The following is a 19510-nucleotide window of genomic DNA, read 5'->3' on the forward strand; positions in this document are numbered from 1 at the left end:
GTCACTGTTTATGTTTACCTCCGTCAGCTGTGACCCGTGTTCGCTTCCCCTGGCGAGTCTTCCTTAATTCATTTAAACATTTTTACGATATGTAATCCCTTGTCTCTTAAATAAGTTGATGTCAAAATAACCACTTTTACTGCTACTGTCGCAGACATATATAGTTTTTCTATATATTTTGCATGAAAGGGACTATAATGGTGTGTAGTTACGTGGTGTGAAGGAACACTGGAGACGCGGGAAGGTGGACCAGTTGACCTGTTGATCTCCTATTTTAAACAATTATTGAAGATGAACAGCGGTGTTGATCACTTGGTACGCTGTATAATGTATTTTAAGTTATTTTTGTTTAAGTGTGTTTTGTATATGTAGTTAGATGTTGGTGTTTTAGGCTGGAAAACAGATATGATGGTACCGGCAGTATCACCAGGTTTATTTAGGTACACATAAATACACTTACATAAATTATCATACGTTTGTGTAAAGTATGTGTAAATTACCAAGGATAACGTAAAAAAATGGTCAGACAATGTGACTTATTTCCATTGTTCGGCTACATAATAGTGTTTTGCAGTCCTCCATTATTTAACTCATATTTTTTTACTCGTGTGTGCAGTATATAAATACAATCCAAAGTTAAATACTACTGTTTTGAAACCTCTTTTTTTGTTTATTGTCTAACATTAGTGCAAATTGATATACCTAGTCTTAATAGTTCAGTATTTTATATTACTTATCATACAATTTTTTTATGGTATTATTATTTGCCTAATTTTGTGCTTTAAGTCAAATCTTACTATTTAAATTTTATTTAAGACCTTTTTTTTACTATCTTTTAACTATATATTTTTTTTGTATTATTATTACCTGTTTAGTATCTGTGCAATGTGTAGAATAGTTCTTCTGCTACCTACACTTTGTACTGCTTGTATAAGCTCTCATATCACCTCCAGGTCAACATTATACACTGTTAAACTTGCATTGCTCATATGATTGCAAACATTGATCCTGACATTAAGCTCTTATTAAATGACACGCATGATCCTAACAACAATTGCCTTTATTACACTGCTAGTCAGGCTAAGACTACTCAGTGCTAACAATAACAGTTATAATATCAGATAACTAAGCAAACTCTGTGATGATCTCCAAGCGCTAGTAAATTCTCTAAATGTCAGTATGTCTATCATTACTCTCACTGAAACATGGCTAAAACATGATGTTACAAATATCTATTCCATACCTGGCTACACGGCCATACACAATTGTAGACCAGATCAGTTAGGAGGTGGAACAGCTATATACTATTCTGATGAACTAGAGTGTATAAATTCTACTTGCACAAGGGATGAACATGGTGAATATACCTTTGCTAAATTTAAATCTAAAAACATTACAAAACCTCTAACAGTTGGAGCAATTTATAGAATTCCTCACTCCAATATTTACTCTTTTAGTGAAAAACTAAGAAATATAATAACTAGCATTGAAATGAACAAGCACCACCTAATACAGGGGATTTCAACATAAATCTCATCCATGACCATGACCCACAGGTGACTGAATTCACAAAAACTATGAGCAGCTGCTTACTTCTACCAACAATAACAAAACCTACAAAAATCACTGACACAAATGCCTCATTACTAGACCTTATCTGGACAAACACTGTATCCCTATTAAAAGCAGGCATAATCACAGATAACACCACTAACCACTATCCCATCTTCCTCATAACCAACTTGTGTAAAGTGCCCCAGGACACAACTAAGATCACATTCCGACTACATGACGAGTCATCTGTTAATACAGTAGACCGTCATTTAACACAGTAGTTACATTCCTGAAAATGCTGTGTTAGGTAAAATCGTGTTAGATGAACTAAAGAACTCGAGGGAAAAATAGGGTTACGTTCCTGGGAGCCTCCCAAAAAGCCAAACAACTTTTTTTTAGACCAACTGATCTCACAAAAATAAAAGTGAATATGTAATTGTAGCTCATTGTCATGATATATTACCTCTTAAGACTACAAATGCAATAGAAATAATAGTACAGTGGACCCTCAACCAGCGATATTAATCCGTTCCTGAGAGCTCATCGTTAATCAAAGTAATCGTTAGTCTAGTTAATTTTCCCCATAAGAAATAATGGAAATCAAATTAATCCGTGCAAGACACCCCAAAGTATTGAAAAAAAAAAATTTTACCACATGAAATATTAATTTTAAAACACACAAACTGAAGAAGACATGCACAGTTACATGACACTTACCTTTATTGAAGATCTGGTGATGATTGATGGGATGGGAGGAGGGGAGACCGTTGATCTTGTTAATGTTTAGAAGGGGAATCCCCTTCCATTAGCACTTGAGGTAGCAAGTCTTTTTCTGGGGTTACTTCCCTTGTTCTTTTAATGCCACTAGGACCAGCTTCAGGGTCACTGGACTTCTGTCGCACAACATATCTGTCCATAGAGGCCTGTACCTCTCGTTCCTTTATCCTAAAGTGTTTCACAACATTGTCAGTGTAATAGTCACCAGCACGGCTTGCAATAGCTGTGTGAGGGTGATTTTCATCAAAAAAGGTTTGCACTTTAAGCCACATTGCACACATTTCCTTAATCTTTGCAGTAGGCAACTTCTTCAATTTCTCTCTCCCCTCCTCCGAAGCAGTTTCCTCAGGTGTGGCCTCTTACTGTTGAAGATGATCTAGCAGCTCATCAGTGGTTTGTTCTTCATTGTCCTCCTCCACCAACTCTTCCACATCCTCCCCACTAACCTCACCAATATGAGCACTAGTTCCAGGCATTTTTTCCTGTTCACCTGGGTGTTAGTCAACTGTTGTGGGTCGCATCCTGGGGGAAAAGATTAAGGACCCCCAATGGAAATAAGTTAGACAGTCCTCGATGATGCACTGACTTTCTTGGGTTATCCTGGGTGGCTAACCCTCCGGGGTTAATCGTTTCTCGGTAATTGTTTCACGTTAAGCCACACCAACAACACACACTCCACATCTTCGAGTAATACAGCTGATGGTGGTGCAGCAACAACAACAGCTGACTGTGGTGCAGCAGCAGCTGCACCTTTGGTAAGAACAGCTTCCTTGATTGCCATTTTCTTACCCACAATAGTAGCGATGGTTGATTGGGGTTTATTATACAACCTGACCAGCTCAGAGACATGCACTCCAGTTTCATACTTTGCAATGATCTCTTTCTTCATCTCCATAGTAATTCTCACCCTTTTTGCTGTAGGGTTGGCACTAGAAGCTTTCTTGGGGCCCATGGTGACTTATTTTGCAGGTGCAATCACTACAAAGGCTGTGATAATATGAAATGTTCCAGTTGTTGTATGTTTGGAAGCGACTGCAGTGGCTGGCTGGCTTGTAAACACTGGCACCCAAGGGACAAGTGAGGCGCGCTCAGGCCAAAGTGGACGCGTATGGTACGGAACGAATAGCGCTGGTCGGGTTTTTAAGTGCTAGTTGAGGCAAAATTTTTGCGTTAAAATGTATCGCTAGTCAGATTTATCGTTAATCGATGCCATCGCTGGTTAAGGGTCCACTGTATTTCTTACCTTAAATTGTGGTTGCTGGTGTGTGTGGATGATTATGGAGAGAGTGGATATTGATGGTGTGGCCTTACTGTGCTGAGGTGGATGGTTGTTGGTTGTCAACAGAAGTGGATGGTAGAGGTTCTGGTACTGAAGTCGATGGTTGTATTGGAGTGTGCATAAATTCTGTAATGGATCTCTGGGTTCTTTTACCCTGCAGTACATTATACAGCTGATGGTGAGACATCATCAGCTGGTCTAGACCCCATTTCAGAGCACTGCTTCTAGATTTGTCATGGTCCTCTTCAGTGAAAAAGTTTGCTAGTTTAGCAGCAGCATGGAACTGCTCACGAAACTGCTGCAGTGTTAACTGTTTTTCTCCAGGTTCTTCTTCATCTTCTGTTATCTCTCTCCCTTGTATCTGTGCATCGAGCTCTGCCAACATTTCCTCTGGACTCCTGTCTTCATCATCATTATCTTCTAAGAGCTCATTCACATCTTCATTCATATCTTCAAAACTGTCACCTGGTAATCTCCTTGCCAGCTGAACAATTTCCTGAACCTGATTCTCAAGCAAGGGAAAACCAGTGAAAGAATTAACCACAGAAGGCCATAACTTTCCCCAGCCTGCATTTAATGTTGATTGGAGCACTTCATTCCATGCAACTAGTTTGCATGGTTTTTTATAACTAGTTTTTTCACAGCTTTTTTTTGTAGTTACACTCAAATGACTTAATAACTCCCTGATCCAGTAGTTGTATTAGAGATGTATTTGGAGGTAAAAATACAACTTTTACATGTGGGGTCACATCCAGCAGAGCTTGTGGATGAGTATGGAATTATCAAGAATGAAAAGAGCCTTGAATGCAAGATTCTTGCTGGGCAGGTAACACTTGATTTCAGGAATAAAGTGATGCTTAAACCAGTCATTAAATATTTCCTCAGTCATCCATGCTGACTGGTTTGACCTCTAAATTACTGGTAAGGTGTTTTTATGTACACCTTCCAAAAAAGCAAGGTGAAGTGATCCTTTGCTGTCTTGAAGCCTGGTGCACTTTTCTCTTGCTGACTGATATAAGTTAGTGTTGGCATTTTTTTCCACAAAACACTTGTCTCGTCAGCATTAAACACTTGATGATGAGGGTGGTGTGGGTGGCTGAGGGAGGCGGGGGATGGCGATAGGTCTCCCCCGTTGAAACATTGGTGTAACTCACTAACCCACAGACCATCCCACCTAGCGGGCAACTGCGTTCTTAAAATTTTTTCCCCCCACACAACCGTGTTAAACTAACTTTACGAAGTGTTAAACAAAAATATGCCGCAATTCTTCAATTGTGCTATAACAGAAACGTGCAAGACAAAATCGTGTTAAACGACAGTCTACTGTATTAACAGTTATAATAAGTACCCACACCATATTTAAGACAACATCTCCATTTGCTCTGGCATCCTGCTGACGGTACATTATCTCGTGGTATGGGGGGTCTGTAATTATGTCCGTCACTGTCCACTTATTTCCGATAAAATACAAAAATTCATTTCACTCTTTACACTTGCTTGAAGGGAAGTTGGTAGCACATTTGGTTCCCACTTAAGAGGCATGTTTGTTTATGCATAACTCCTTAATAAACTACTTTAGCGTAAAATTTTATTGTTTGTAATTCATTATGAATTATTTAATATTCCTAAATATTCACTCTCAGCTTGCAGCAAAGCTTGCAGAAATGAAACGTGAATTGCGTCGGAAGGAGCGGAAGCTTCAGAAATACAATCAAGTACTCGGAGCAAAGAAACACGTGCGTGAAACACTTAAGCGACATAATGCAGCAAGTGACTCTCAGAGTGAGTATGGTGCATATCCTTCAACCAAAAAAATGATGGGTCATTTGAGTTATTTATTTTTTCACATTGTAGGTATGCTCATCAATTGTTCTCTGTTATACATCTTCTTATAATCAGGCATTTTGTTTATTAATTTGAAAATGCTTCATAGTCTTATATTCATTGCTTGTCCTTTGATGTTAGATTTAAATCACTAAAAACCTTAAAATATATGTCTAAAATTTTAACAATATATTTGTAATGATGGTGCAAGTGGTGTATAATGAAGATTATGTGGGCATCTAGGCACTGTGTAGGGCACAGTGTGGAGAACCCTGGGGGCTAGCTGTTCCTTAAACATAAGTTTTTATACATAATATTTATTGAGGATTGGTCCCGTAGTACTACGGCCTGGGTCAGTCCCGTAGTTCTGTGCTATGAGCTCGGCTTACTCATATAAGCTGTGAGTGGTAAATTTGGGCCGAGAGATGATTGAATAGGTCTGTGCAGTAAGTGTGCATCATTTAAAATAAATTCCTGCAGCATGCAGTGCAGAATGGGGAAAAAAAACTGTTACCATGTTTTTGGTTTAACCCTTTCAGGGTGTCGAGATCCTGAACTCGCTCTCAGGGTCGAAAAATTAAAAAAAAAAAAAAAAATTCTTATGAAATGATAAGAGAATTTTTCCCCATTGGTAATGACACCAAAAGTACGAAATTTGATGGAAAACTTAGGGAATTATGCTCTCGCAAAGTTAGCAGTCTCAACGATACCTGCGCATCGGTGATTTCGCCCATTTTGAGCCCTGTTTTCGGCCAATTCCAATGTTCCATTCGAACATCATAGCTATTTTGCTAGAGCTCCATTTGTTCTCTCGAACGAGTACGAGTAACAGCCCATTTACTGATTTCAACTACCCAATGAAGTGGTCAAAAATTGGCATTTTGGCCAATTTCACTCGAATTTCAAAAGATGCCAATTTCAAAATAAGGTCCAGAATAAACAAGACAGACATTCTTGGCACTAAAATAACATTTTCTCTGCTCATTAGTCACATCTCCAGGCCCCTCCTATATTTCTTGCTTTCCATTTTGAATTTTTATTCTCTCAAAAAATAGAAGATATACTGTTATACAGACTACTGCATTATTGTAAAAATGATATAAATAATATCAGTACACTTGTGAAAGAATATTAGACTCACCAGTTGACGTGTATTGGACGCATGGTGTGATTTGTTTGCTCTTGAACATCAGCAGAAATCGAACATTTCCGCTACTCCGAGCTCAATTTCAAGGTACTTTTCATCATGAAATCAGTCAAAATCATCCCTGTTTCTGTAATATATCTCCAATTCTATCAAATGAGACAAGAAAACGAGAATACAACCATAAATACCATACGAAAATACACTGCAAAGTTGCTTTTCTAAACCAAGAACATGGTCAGAGTTTTTTTTCTCATTATGCACTGCGTGCTGCAGGATTTTTTTTATACTGTGCACACTGGCTATGCAGACCCTTTCTTTCATATGTGGGCCTACCATCTTTCTTCCACTCGATTTGAAGGCACTAGAATTTACATGTACAAATACGGCACCAACCCTGGTTCTCGAGCTGTGCAAGTATGGCACCGACCCTGAAAGAGTTAAAACAGGGATTTTGCAGTGTATTTTCATATGGTTTTTATTGTTATATTCTTGGTTTCTTTTTCTCATATGATAGAATGGAAAATATATTACAGAGAGAGAGAGAGAATTTTGATTGGTTTCAGGACTGAAAGTAACTTCAAATTTAGCTCAAAGTAGCAGAAATATTTGATTTTTGTCAATATTCCAGAGTTCAGCCTCTCTTCATGTAATGATGGGGTTCCGTTCCTTAGAGTAGGTCGGTAAGTGGATAGATTGTTAAGCAAGGAGCATACTATATACTGGTAGTGGGTTTGTGCCATCTTTAGATATTCTTTAATGTCACCTTTGCACCATTTATAACATTTCTTCTATATTTTTAAATGTTTATACAGTAGTGTACTGTATTATGGTATACAGTAGTGTACTGTATACCATAATAAAAAGAAAAGAGGAAATTAGCTCTAATATACATTACTTAGGTTTGCATACTGGTTGGAGAGTTGATCATAAGTCTGAGCAGTTGGTAAACGAGTATGTCAGAAAGTGAGGAGAGGCTTTACACAAGTTACGTCACTCGTCCAGTGCGTGTCCAGTTGGTCGGTCTGATACATGTCCACAAATGCACTGACATTATACTGTTCTTTACAATAATGCAGTAGTCTGCATAACAGTAAATCCTTTATATTTTGTGTTAATAAAAATTCAAAATGGCAAGCAAGCATAATATAGGAGAGGCCTTAGAATGTAACTACTAAACAGAGGAAATGTTGTTATAGTACCAGGAATGTCTACATTGTTTATTCTGGACCCTATTTTGAAATTGGCAATTTTTTTATTTTATGTGATATTGGCCAAATTACCAAATTCCGATCACTATATTGAGTAGTTGAATTAGATAACTGGGTAGTTTCTTGTGCAGTGGACCCTTGGATATCGGCCGTTCCAGATATCGGCCAATTTGGGTTTCGGCCACTTTTTTTGGCTAAAATTCTATCCTGGATTTTGGCCGGCAACTCAGAAATCGGCCAAATTGGACGCGTTCACCCACCACTCCACCGCGTTTGTGAGTCAGTCTGGCTGTGTCTCTGGGTGAGTGAGCAAGACTCCATGCATTCATCCAAACATTTCATTATAATCGATTGTTTTTTGTGGTTGTTTATTTAGTGCAACTGCAAAATAAGCCACTATGGGCCCAAAGAAAGTTCCTAGTGCCAGCCCTTTGGTAAAGAAAGTGAGAAACATGATAGAATTCAAGAAAGAAATTGTTGCAGAGTACAAGAGTGGTGTATGTGTCCTGGAGCTTGCCATGATGTATGGGAAATCCAAATCAACAACCACTTCCATCCTGGCAAAGTAAGTAGAAATCAAGGAAGCTAATGTTGCAAAAGGGGTAAATATGCTAATGAAACAAAGATCACCAGTAATTGAAGATGTGGAGAAGTTATTGTTGGTGTGGATCAACAATAAACAATTAGCGGGAGATAGTGTTGTGGAGTCTATCATTTGTGAAAATGCAAGACAGTTGCATACGAATCTCATAAAGAAAATGCCTGGAACGAGTGCTGCCGTTAGTGAATTTAAGGCCAGCAAAGGCTGGTTTGAGAGATTTAACCCTTTCAGGGTTTTCGATATACTAGTACGGCTTACGCACCAGGGTTATTGACGTACTAGCACGCCTAAATTCTAGTGCCTTCAAATCTAGCGAGAGAAAGCTGGTAGGCCTACATATGAAAGAATGGGTCTATGTGGTCAGTGTGCACAGTATAAAAAAATCCTGCAGCACACAGTGCGTAATGAGGAAAAAAAAACTTTGACCGTGGTTTTTGGTTTAAAACAGCGACTTTGCACTGTACTATTTTCATATGGTATTTATAGTTGTATTCTAGTTTTCCTGGTCTCATTTTATAGAATGGAAGACATATTACAGAAATTGAGATGATTTTGATTGGTTTCACAATGAAAAGTACCTTGAAATTGAGCTCAAAGTATCAGAAATGTTCAATTTTTGCCAAAGTTCAAAAGTAAACAAATCATGCCACGCGTCCAATACACATCAACTGGTGAGTCTAATATACTTTCACAAGTGCACTGATATTAGTTATACCATTTCTACACTAATGCAGTAGTCTGCATAACAGTAAATCTTCTATTATTTGTGAGAATAAAAATTCCAAGTGGAAAGCAGAAGAAATGTAAGAGGGGCCTGGGGATGTGACTAATGAACAGAGGAAATGTTGTTTTAGTGCCAAGAATGTCTGTGTTGTTTATTCTGGACCCTATTTGGAAATTGGCATCTTTTGAAATTTATGTGAAATTGGCAAAATTACCAATTTCTGACCACTTTATTGGATAGTTGAAATCGGTAAATGGGTGGTTTCTTGTACTCATTCGATAGAAAAAATGGAGTTCTAGTGAAATAGTTATGATTTTTGTTGACTAGTACACCGGAATTTGCCGAAAATAGGGCTCAAAGTGGGCGAAATCGTCACTGCATAAACATCGTCGAGACGCAAACTTCGCGAGAGCATAATTCCGTAAGTTTTCCATCAAATTTCATATTTTTGGTGGCATTATGATCGGGAAAAGATTCTCTGTCTTTTCATAAGAAAAATAATTATTTTTCTGAAAAATTTTCGACCCTGAGAACAAATTTAGGAGAGGGCCTCTCGACCCTGAAAGGGTTAAAAAGTGTAGTGGCATACACAGTGTTGTAATGCACGGTGAGGCTGCAGGTTCAGACAAATGTGCGGGTGAAGAATTCATGCATGACTTCAAGGAATACGTAGAGGCTGAAGGATTCCTTTCCCAACAAGTTTTCATTTGTGACAAAACAGGCCTCTTTTGGAAGAAAATGCTAAAGAGGACCTACATCATGCAGGAGGAAAGGTCACTGCCAGGACACAAGCCTATGAAGGATAGGCTTATTCTTATTCTGTGGTAATGCTAGTGGGGATTTCAAAGTGAAGCCTTTACTGGTGTATCACTCTGAAAATCCCAGGGTGTTCAAGAAAAACAATGTTGTCAAGAGTAAATTGTGTGTGTTGTGGAAAGCTAATAATAAGGCATTGGTCACAAAGCAAATTTTCATTGACTGGGTCCATGAAGTGTTTGGCCCGAGTGCAAAAAAATACTTCCAGAAAAAAAAATTGCACTTGACCAGAAAAAAAAATTGCCCCTCAAGTGCCTCCTGGTACTGGATAGTGCTCCTTCTCATCCCCCAAACTTGGTAGACCGATTGTCTGTGGAGTTAAGTTTTATAACAGCGAAGTTCTTGCCTCCTAACACCACTCCTCTCATTCAGCCCATGGATCAGCAGGGCATTTCTAATGTCAAAAAACTCTGCATGAAACAATGTTTCAAAGGTGTTTTGAAGTAACCTCAGACATTGACCTGACCCTAAGAGAGTTCTGGAGGAATCACTTCAATATCCTCCATTGCATAAGCCTTACAGGTAAGACTTGGCAGGGAGTGACTTCCAGGACTTTGAACTCTGCTTGGAGAAAATTGTGGCCAGAATGTGTCCAAGAGAAGGATTTTGAAGGGTTTGAGGCTGACCCTGACCCTGTCGACCCTCTGCCTGTCGTGGAATATATAGTGGCTTTGGGGAAGTCCATTGGGTTGAATGTGAGTGGCCAGGATGTGGAAGAGTTGGTGGAGGACCACAGGGAAGAGCTAACCACTGAAGAGCTGCAAGACCTTCATCTGCAACAGCAACAGATGAGGAAATTTCTCCGGAGGAGGAGGAAGAGAGAGGGGAGAATGTGCCTTCTTCAGTGATTAAGGATATGTGTGCAAAGTGGAGTGAGGTGCAAAGTTTTGTGGAGAAATATTACCCTGATCAAGCTCAAACAAACCATATCTGCAACCTGTTCAGTGACAAAACCTTGTCCCATTTCAGGCAAATCTTAACGAGATGCCAGAAACAGACCCCTCTGGACAGTTTTTTTTGTGTGATGGGTACAGTGACTCAAGCTGGTCCTAGTGGCAGTAAAAGACAAAGAAGGGAAGTAACCCAGAGAGGACTTAGATACTTGAAGTCCTTATGGACTTTCCAAACAATAAACTCTCCTCCCTCTCCCCTCTTCGCCTTCTTCCATATGCCAACAAGTCTTCAGTAAAGGAATGTAGTGTTCATTTATTAGCAAAATTAGTGCTTTATATTTCCTTCTCATTGTTTTGTGTATGTAAAGCTATAGTTAAAAAACGTATTTTTGTTAATATTTTTGGGTGTCTGGAACAGATTAATTGTATTTACATTAATTCTTATGGGAAATATTATTTCGGTTTTTGGCCATTTCGGATTTACGCCGACCTTCTGGAATGGGTTATGGCTGATAACCGAGAGTCCACTGTATTCAGTCGATAGAATAGAAGGAATACTAATGAAATAGCTGTAAGTTTGATTGACTGGAACAATGGAATTGGCCAAAAATAAGGCTCAAATTGGGCAAAATTGCTGATGCATAAATATCACCAAGACCGTTAAATTTGTGAGAGCGTAATTCCATAAGTTTTCCATCAAATTTCAGACTTTTGATTTTATTGCCTTTGGGAAAATATTCTCTGTCATTTCATAAGTTTTTTTTTTTTTTTTTTTTTTTTTTTTAATGAAATTGAGTTTCTTATTCCATATTCTTATGAGCATTTTTAGAGCCTTTGATAGTGCTACTGTGATGCATGTTTTCATACATGGAGGACTCGCAGTAAGACTCTCCTTAGAAGAAGAGTTTGAATCATGTTTAACCTATGTGGGTCATTCAATACAAGGAGTGGTGGAGGCTTGGTTCATCATCTGCTAATCATATTTCAATCTCTGACCAGTCAAGCTGCTGGTGTTCATCAGTAAAGTCTGTAGGCATGTGTGGCACATTTAGGGTATTCCTCTGAACTTTTACTATTTTGAATGCTTGAGGATAATTCGACTTATTAAATTATGCTTAACCTTTTCACTGTCGAGACCAGTGCTCACAAACTTGCTCTCAGTTTCGAAGAATTTAAAAAAAAAAAATTTTTTTCTCGTGAAATGATAGAGAATATTTTCCTGATGGTAATGACATCAAAAGTATGAAATTTGACTGAAAACTTAAGGAATAACGCTCTTGCAAAGTTAGCAGTCTCGGCGATACTTATGCATCGGTGATTTTGCCCACTTTGAGCCCTATTTTTGGCCAATTCCATTGTTCCAGTCAACCAAACTCATAGCTGTTTTGCTAGAACTCCTTTTGTTTTATTGAGTACAAGAAACTGCCCATTTACTGATTTCAACTACCCAATGAAGTGATCAGATATTGGTAATTTGGCCAATTTCATACACAATTCAAAAAAGGCCAATTTCAAAATAGGGTCCAGAATTAACAATGCAAGCATTCCTAGCACTAAAATAACATTTTCTCTGTTCATTAGTCATGTCTCCAGGCCCTTTTTATGTTACATTTGCTTTCCATTTTGAAATTTTATTCACACAAAAAAAATAGAAGATATACTGTTATGCAGACTACTGCATTATTGTAAAAATGATATAAATAATATCAGCGCATTTATGAAAACACATAAGACCCACCAGTTGACGTGTATTGGATGCATAACATGATTTGCTTACTCTTGAACATCTGCAAAAAATGAACACTTCCACTAATTTGAGCTCAATTTCAAGATACTTTTAGTCTATAAATCATTCAAAATCATTTATTTATTTATTTATTTTATTTATTTATTTATTTAGTAATTTGAGCATACATACAGAGGTACAAAAAAATACAGGTAAGAGCAGCATGCCAAAGCCACTTATATGCATAGCATTACGGGCTGGCTTAAAATTAACTTAAGATTAACTAAGCAATGATGAAATCAGTGATAAAACATTATTGTAAACAGATAACTATAATCTATAATCTATAATAACTATATATGTAATATATCATCCATTCTATCAGTTGAGACCAAGAAAACGAGAATACAACCATAAATACTATATGAAAATATGCTACAAAGTCGGCTTTAAACCAAAAACACAGTTTTTTTTTTCCTCATGTGCCGTGTGCTGCAGGATTTTGTTTTATACTGCGCACACTGACCACTCAGACCCATTCTCTCATATGTGGGCCTACCATCTTTCTCCCACAAGATAGAATTTTGGCGTAGTATTATGGGACCAATGCTGGCTTGCAAGGAGGAATGTTACGGGACTGACAGTGACATGGTTAATAATATATTGAGGAACATCCAGAGTTAGAACAGTAACACAGAAACACAGTGTTACACCAAAGTGTACATAGTATTATTTATCTGAAATGTCTAAATATAGTATTGTACTTCTTTCCTCATGCGTTGCATCCAGAGGGCTTGTAGCAACGATTCTCCCTGAACATCTTAGGGACAAGATTGGAGTCTAAGACCAAAAGTTCATTGATGGAGCCAGGATCTGGGATAGTCTAAAGGGCTCTGAAACCAGACCTGTTCCCCCCAACAATTACATATGGTTGCACTGGGATGGCCAGTAGTGGAGAATATAGCCTCAGCAATGCTTCAGAGTGTGTCAGGGAAGGATATAGCCCACCTCCTGGCAGTGAGAGCTCCTCATGCAGGGGACTTTCTGTTAGCTGTTCCCAACTCCAGCATTGGCACATGACCCGACCCACAGACCATCTGCATTGGTGTTGCCCTTTGACTTGCTGCCCCTGTTCTTGTCAAACTCAGGTGTATTTGTGGCAGTGAAGCAGCAGACCAATTCGGGTACCATTGTCTTGTGTGCTGTAAATCCGAGGGAAAGATTGCAAGACATGAGGAGGTTAATAGGTTAATAACATTATCAAGAGGAGCCTCACAAAAGTCGGATGCCCAGCAGTAAGGGAGCCACCTCTACTATGCAGATCTGATGGCAGCCAGAAGCATCCTGGTGGTATTGCCCTTCAAACCTGGACAGATGGCATGCAGGTGGTGTGGGACTACACATGTGCATCTACCTTGGCTGATACCAAAACCTAGTCATTGTGGTAGTCTACATGCCTCCGGATGCAACGTCCCAGCAATTCCAGGAACAGCTGTTAAAAATAGACCTCTGTCTGGAAAATCTGCCAGCTCCTGCCCCCAACATCTTGCTCCTGGGGGATTTCAACTTAAGGCACCTAAAATGGAGGAATATAGCAAATAATGTTGTTGCAGTGATAACACCAGGGGGCAGCTCTGACAAAAACTCACACACACACGAGCTTTTAAATCTCTGCACAAAATTCAACTTAAACCAGCAAATAATAGAGCCTACTAGACTGGAGAATACACTAGACCTCATCTTCATTAACATTGATGATCTGGTATGAAATGTCACAACATAATCAAGGTTCAGACATGTATGCGCGGAGCCCCAGACTGACATAATGAGATTAGTCATGAGGGAGCCTTCACCAAATTCAACTTCAATAAAAAGAACATAAAATGGGACCAAGTAAACCAAGTCCAAACCGATATAAGCTGGGAAGATATACTAAGCAACACAGACCCCAACTTATGCCTAGAACAGATTAACTCGGTGGCACTCGATGTATGCTCAAGGCTTATTCCTCTAAGAAAAAGGAGGAGTAGATGTAAAATAGAAAGAGACAGGCGCTCCCTTTACAGGCGATGGAAAAGAATAACAGAGCAGCTAAAAGAGGCCAGTATATCTGAAATGCGTAAGGAGTCACTGGTCAGAGAAATAGCAAACATCGAACTTAAGCTAAAGGAATCTTATAGAAGTCAGGAATCACGGGAGAACTAAAAGCCATAAATGAAATCGAAAGAAACCCAAAGTATTTCTTTTCCTATGCCAAATCAAAGTCGAGAACAACGTCCAGTATTGGGCCCCAACTTAAACAAGATGGGTCCTACACAGATGACAGCAAGGAAATGAGTGAGCTACTCAAGTCCCAATATGACTCAGTTTTTAGCAAGCCGCTAACCAGACTGAGAGTCAAAGATCAAAATTAATTTTTTATGAGAGAGCCACAGAATTTGGTTAACACAAGCCTATCTGATGTTATCCTGACGCCAAATGACTTCGAACAGGTGATAAATGACATGCCCATGCACTCTGCCCCAGGGCCAGACTCATGGAACTCCGTGTTCATCAAGAACTGCAAGAAGCCCCTATCACGAGCTTTTACCATCCTATGGAGAGGGAGCATGGACACGGAGGTCATCCCACAGCTACTAAAAACAACAGACATAGCCCCACTCCACAAAGGGGCAGTAAAGCAACAGCAAAGAACTACAGACCGATAGCACTAACATCCCATATAAAAATCTTTGAAAGGGTCCTAAGAAGCAAGATCGCCACCCATCTAGAAACCCATCAATTACACAACCCAGGGCAACATGGGTTTAGAGCAGGTCGCTCCTGTCTGTCTCAACTATTGGATCACTACGACAAGGTCCTAGATGCACTAGAAGACAAAAAGAATGCAGATGTAATATATACAGACTGTGCAAAAGCCTTCGACAAGTGTGACCATGGCGTAATAGCGCACAAAATGCGTGCTAAAGGAATAACAGGAAAAGTTGGTAGATGGATCTATAATTTCCTCACAAACAGAACACAAAGAGTAGTAGTCAACAGAGTAAAGTCCGAGGCGGCTACGGTGAAAAGCTCTGTTCCACAAGGCACAGTACTCGCTCCCATCTTGTTTCTCATCCTCATATCTGACATAGACAAGGATGTCAGCCACAGCACCGTGTCTTCCTTTGCAGATGACACCTGAATCTGCATGACAGTGTCTTCCATTGCAGACACTGCAAGGCTCCAGGCAGACATCAACCAAATCTTTCAATGGACTGCAGAAAACAATATGAAGTTCAGTGATGAGAAATTTCAATTACTCCGATATGGTAAACACGAGGAAATTAAAACTTCATCAGAGTACAAAACAAATTCCGGCCACAAAATAGAGCGAAAAACCAACGTCAAAGACCTGGGAGTCATGTCGGAGGATCTCACCTTCAAGGACCATAACATTATATCAATCGAAGCTGCTAGAAAAATGACAGGATGGGTAATGAGAACCTTCAAAACTAGGGATGCCAAGCCCATGATGACATTCTTCAGGTCGCTTGTTCTATCTAGGCTGGAATATTGCTGCACACTAACAGCACCTTTCAAGGCAGGTAAAATTTCTGACCTAGAAAGTGTACAGAGAACCTTCACAGCGCGCATAATGGAGATAAAACACCTCAATTACTGGGAGCGCTTAAAGCTCCTGAACCTGTATTCCCTGGAACGCAGGCAGGAGAGATGCATGATTATATACACCTGGAAAATCCTAGAGGGACTAGTACCGAACTTGCACACGGAAATCACTCACAACAAAAGCAAAAGACTTGGCAGACGATGCAACATCCCCCCAATGAAAAGCAGGGGTGTCACTAGCACGTTAAGAGACAATACAATAAGTGTCAGGGGCCCGAGACTGTTCAACTGCCTCCCAGCATACATAATAGACCCCTGGCAGTCTTCAAGCTGGCACTGGACAAGCACCTAAAGTCGGTACCTGACCAGCCGGACTGTGGCTCGTACATTGGATTGTGTGCAGCCAGCAGTAACAGCCTGGTTGATCAGGCTCTGATCCACCAGGAGGCCTGGTCACAGACCGGGCCGCGGGGGCGTTGACCCCTGGAACTCTGTCCAGGTAAACTCCAGATACCCATCTCCAATATACCAGGGAGGAAGAAGGGGCGGCCGCCAGCTTCAGGGAGTCCCAAAAGTTTAGAAAATATGGAGAACTTGCCCATCATTATATGTTTGTTCCCATAGGCTCAGAGACTCTTAGCTCATGGGGAAAGAGTGCATCTAAGTTCCTGAAGGAGCTAGGCAAAAGACTCATCAGGGTAACTAGGGATCGCAGGGCAGCTAGTTTTCTGTTCAAGTGACTCAGCGCTGCTGTTCATGGGGATAATGCCTGCTGTATTTTGGGCACGTGCCCCAGCTCTGAGGAGCTGGATGAGATTTTTGCATTATAATCAGTGAGAAACACTTAACAATATGTACTAGACATGTATCTCTCACACCTCATATACTGTATATGCCATCTTTATATCAACAATGTATCTCTTAAATCTTTTGTACCATATTATGTAATAAAATATACCTATTGGTATTGTACTTATATTTCAAAAAATATAATTAGACTGAGATTAAAAGGCACTGTGAGGTGGCCAGGAGTGTAATTCAGAGGGGTTGTTGAAGTGGTTTGGGCATGTACAGAGGATGGGGTCATCCCAGGAATGGATGGAAGGAGGAGGTAAAAGAGGATTTGATTTTTTGGGGCTTGGACATCCAATAAGGCTTGTATGAACATATTGGATAAGAGGGAATAGAGAAAAGTGATTTTTAATGGACGTGCTGAACATTGGAATGTGAGTAGCGAAATTTTAAGAAGGGATACATAGGAAACCAGTTAGTCAGACTTGAGTCCTTAGGTGGATTGGATAGCACCTTCACTCTGAAGGAGGGGTGAGTATCCTGCAGTTGACAGGTAATCTGATTGTAATGTCAACACACTTCTGGAAACACAGCAGCTGAATGAATGATAGTGAATGTGTTTTCTTCTTTGGGTTACTCTGCCTTGGTAGGAGATGGCCGTTGAGGTAAAAAAATATAGTACGGGTCCGCCATCACAAATCCAGCAGTCAGTTATTCGGTTCCTTCAGTTATTCGGCACCAATTTTGGCTAGCATAATTTCAAATTTCCAGGGTCGCCACACCAACCTGCTGGTACTGTTTGGTGGCGCTACTTGCTGCATAAGCCATTCCAATTTCTTTTTCTCTATTTATTGTTTTAACCTGCTTACTTTTAGCCCTAGCCATGGTTCCAATGAATAAAATAAATGCTTCTCATGTAAAGCACCTACACAGTACATTATCCATTAAAGATAAGGTGGCTTTGAAGCCACTGTCTGTTGTCATGAACTCAGTCTCATGAAGCAGGAGAATATGCTTTATTATTATGCTAATATCAACACTACAGCTTATTTGCCTGTCACAATTGATCTAATATGACATAAGAAACAAAATAAATAACATTAAACATGTTAAATACTCAAGAATAAATAATATTTGGCATAACACCGAGCAGTTCGACAGAGGTATGAAGAGGATATGGTATATAAATACCATTCTCCTATCCCTGTCTCGGGGGCTTATATTAGAGAAAACGGAGTATAGCACAGGGCTAACTGTCATATACACTCATACTCCACCATAAACATGAAACAAAAAAGTTATTTTCTCTCTATAGATTATCACACATAGCAGCATATGTTTAGAGAACCTAGGATAACCCAAAAAAAAAAAGTCAACGTGGCTTATTTTTAGTACCTGGCTTGGGTTAGCCATACATGATTTTTGGTAAATATTCGATTCCCAGCCAGGGTAGAAACATTAGGCGTGTTTCTTTACACCTGTTGTCTATGTTTACCCATCAGTAAATGGGTACCTGGGTGTTAGCCAACTAGTGTGGGTGTTATCCTGGGACACTGACCTAATTTTCTTGAAATACTCTGCATAACAAGCGGCTTTCTATACAGTAGTATGTCACTTATGTCAGCTAGGCCTGTATATTTATTTATTTATTTATTTATTTATTTATTTAAAAATTTGAGCACACATACAGAGGTACAAAAAATACAGATAAGAGCAGCATGCCAAAGCCACTTATACTATGCATAGCATTACGGGCTGGCTTAAAATTAACTTAAGATGAACTAAGCAATGATGACATCAGTGATAAAACTTTAATGTAAACAGATTACTATAAAGCACAAGTGAGTATTACAAAGACAGGTCATATGGTTGTATGCATTGTTGTACATTCAGTAGAATGGAGTATTCTGTTAGGTAGTGTATTTAAAAAATAATAAAGTTAGATTGGGTTTTAGGTTTAACATTTATGTGATATAATTGTGAGAAACATTTAAGATATACAATTTATAAGGTTCAGTTATTCAGTATTTATTTGGTTTTGGGCGAGTAAGTGATCTTTAAGAAGAGACTTGAATTTATAAACAGGTAGTGTTTCTTTTATATTTACAGGTAATGAGTTCCAGATTTTAGGGCCTTTTATGTGCATTGAGTTTTTGCATAGTGTGAGATGGACACGAGGAACATCAAAGAGTGATCTGTGCCTTGTGTTATGGTCATGTGTTCTGTTGAGGTTGGCAAGGAGATGTTTGAGGGGAGGGTTAATATCAGAGTTAAGTGTTCTATGTATGTAATAGGTGCAGTAATAAGTATGAATGTTTTGTATGGTGAGTAGGTTTAGTGTATTGAATATTGGTGGAGTGTGCTGCCTATAGTGAGAATTTGTTATCATTCTAACTGCAGCCTTTTGTTGGGTAATTAGTGGTCTGAGATGGTTACTTGTTGTTGAGCCCCATGCACAAATTCCATAGGTGAGATAGGGGTAAATAAGAGAGTGATATAGGGCCAGGAGGGCTGACTGTGGAGCATAGTACCGTATCTTCGATAGTATGCCTACAGTCTT

General features: G+C 39.3%; 1 protein-coding gene across 1 annotated transcript in view; it reads left to right on the top strand.

The window, feature by feature from the left end:
* Window positions 1-212: 212 nt before the first annotated feature.
* LOC128687766 (uncharacterized) overlaps window positions 213-19510 on the top strand; it is a 134809-nt gene continuing 115511 nt past the window's right edge. Inside the window, exons 1-2 of the mRNA XM_053775368.2 lie at window positions 213-315; window positions 5254-5392. Of these exons, the coding sequence (XP_053631343.2) occupies window positions 292-315; window positions 5254-5392 (163 nt within the window). The 5' untranslated portion in view covers window positions 213-291. The remainder of the gene's footprint in view (window positions 316-5253; window positions 5393-19510) is intronic.

This window comes from Cherax quadricarinatus, chromosome 2, assembly GCF_038502225.1.
Source record: "Cherax quadricarinatus isolate ZL_2023a chromosome 2, ASM3850222v1, whole genome shotgun sequence".
Lineage (NCBI taxonomy): Eukaryota > Metazoa > Arthropoda > Malacostraca > Decapoda > Parastacidae > Cherax > Cherax quadricarinatus.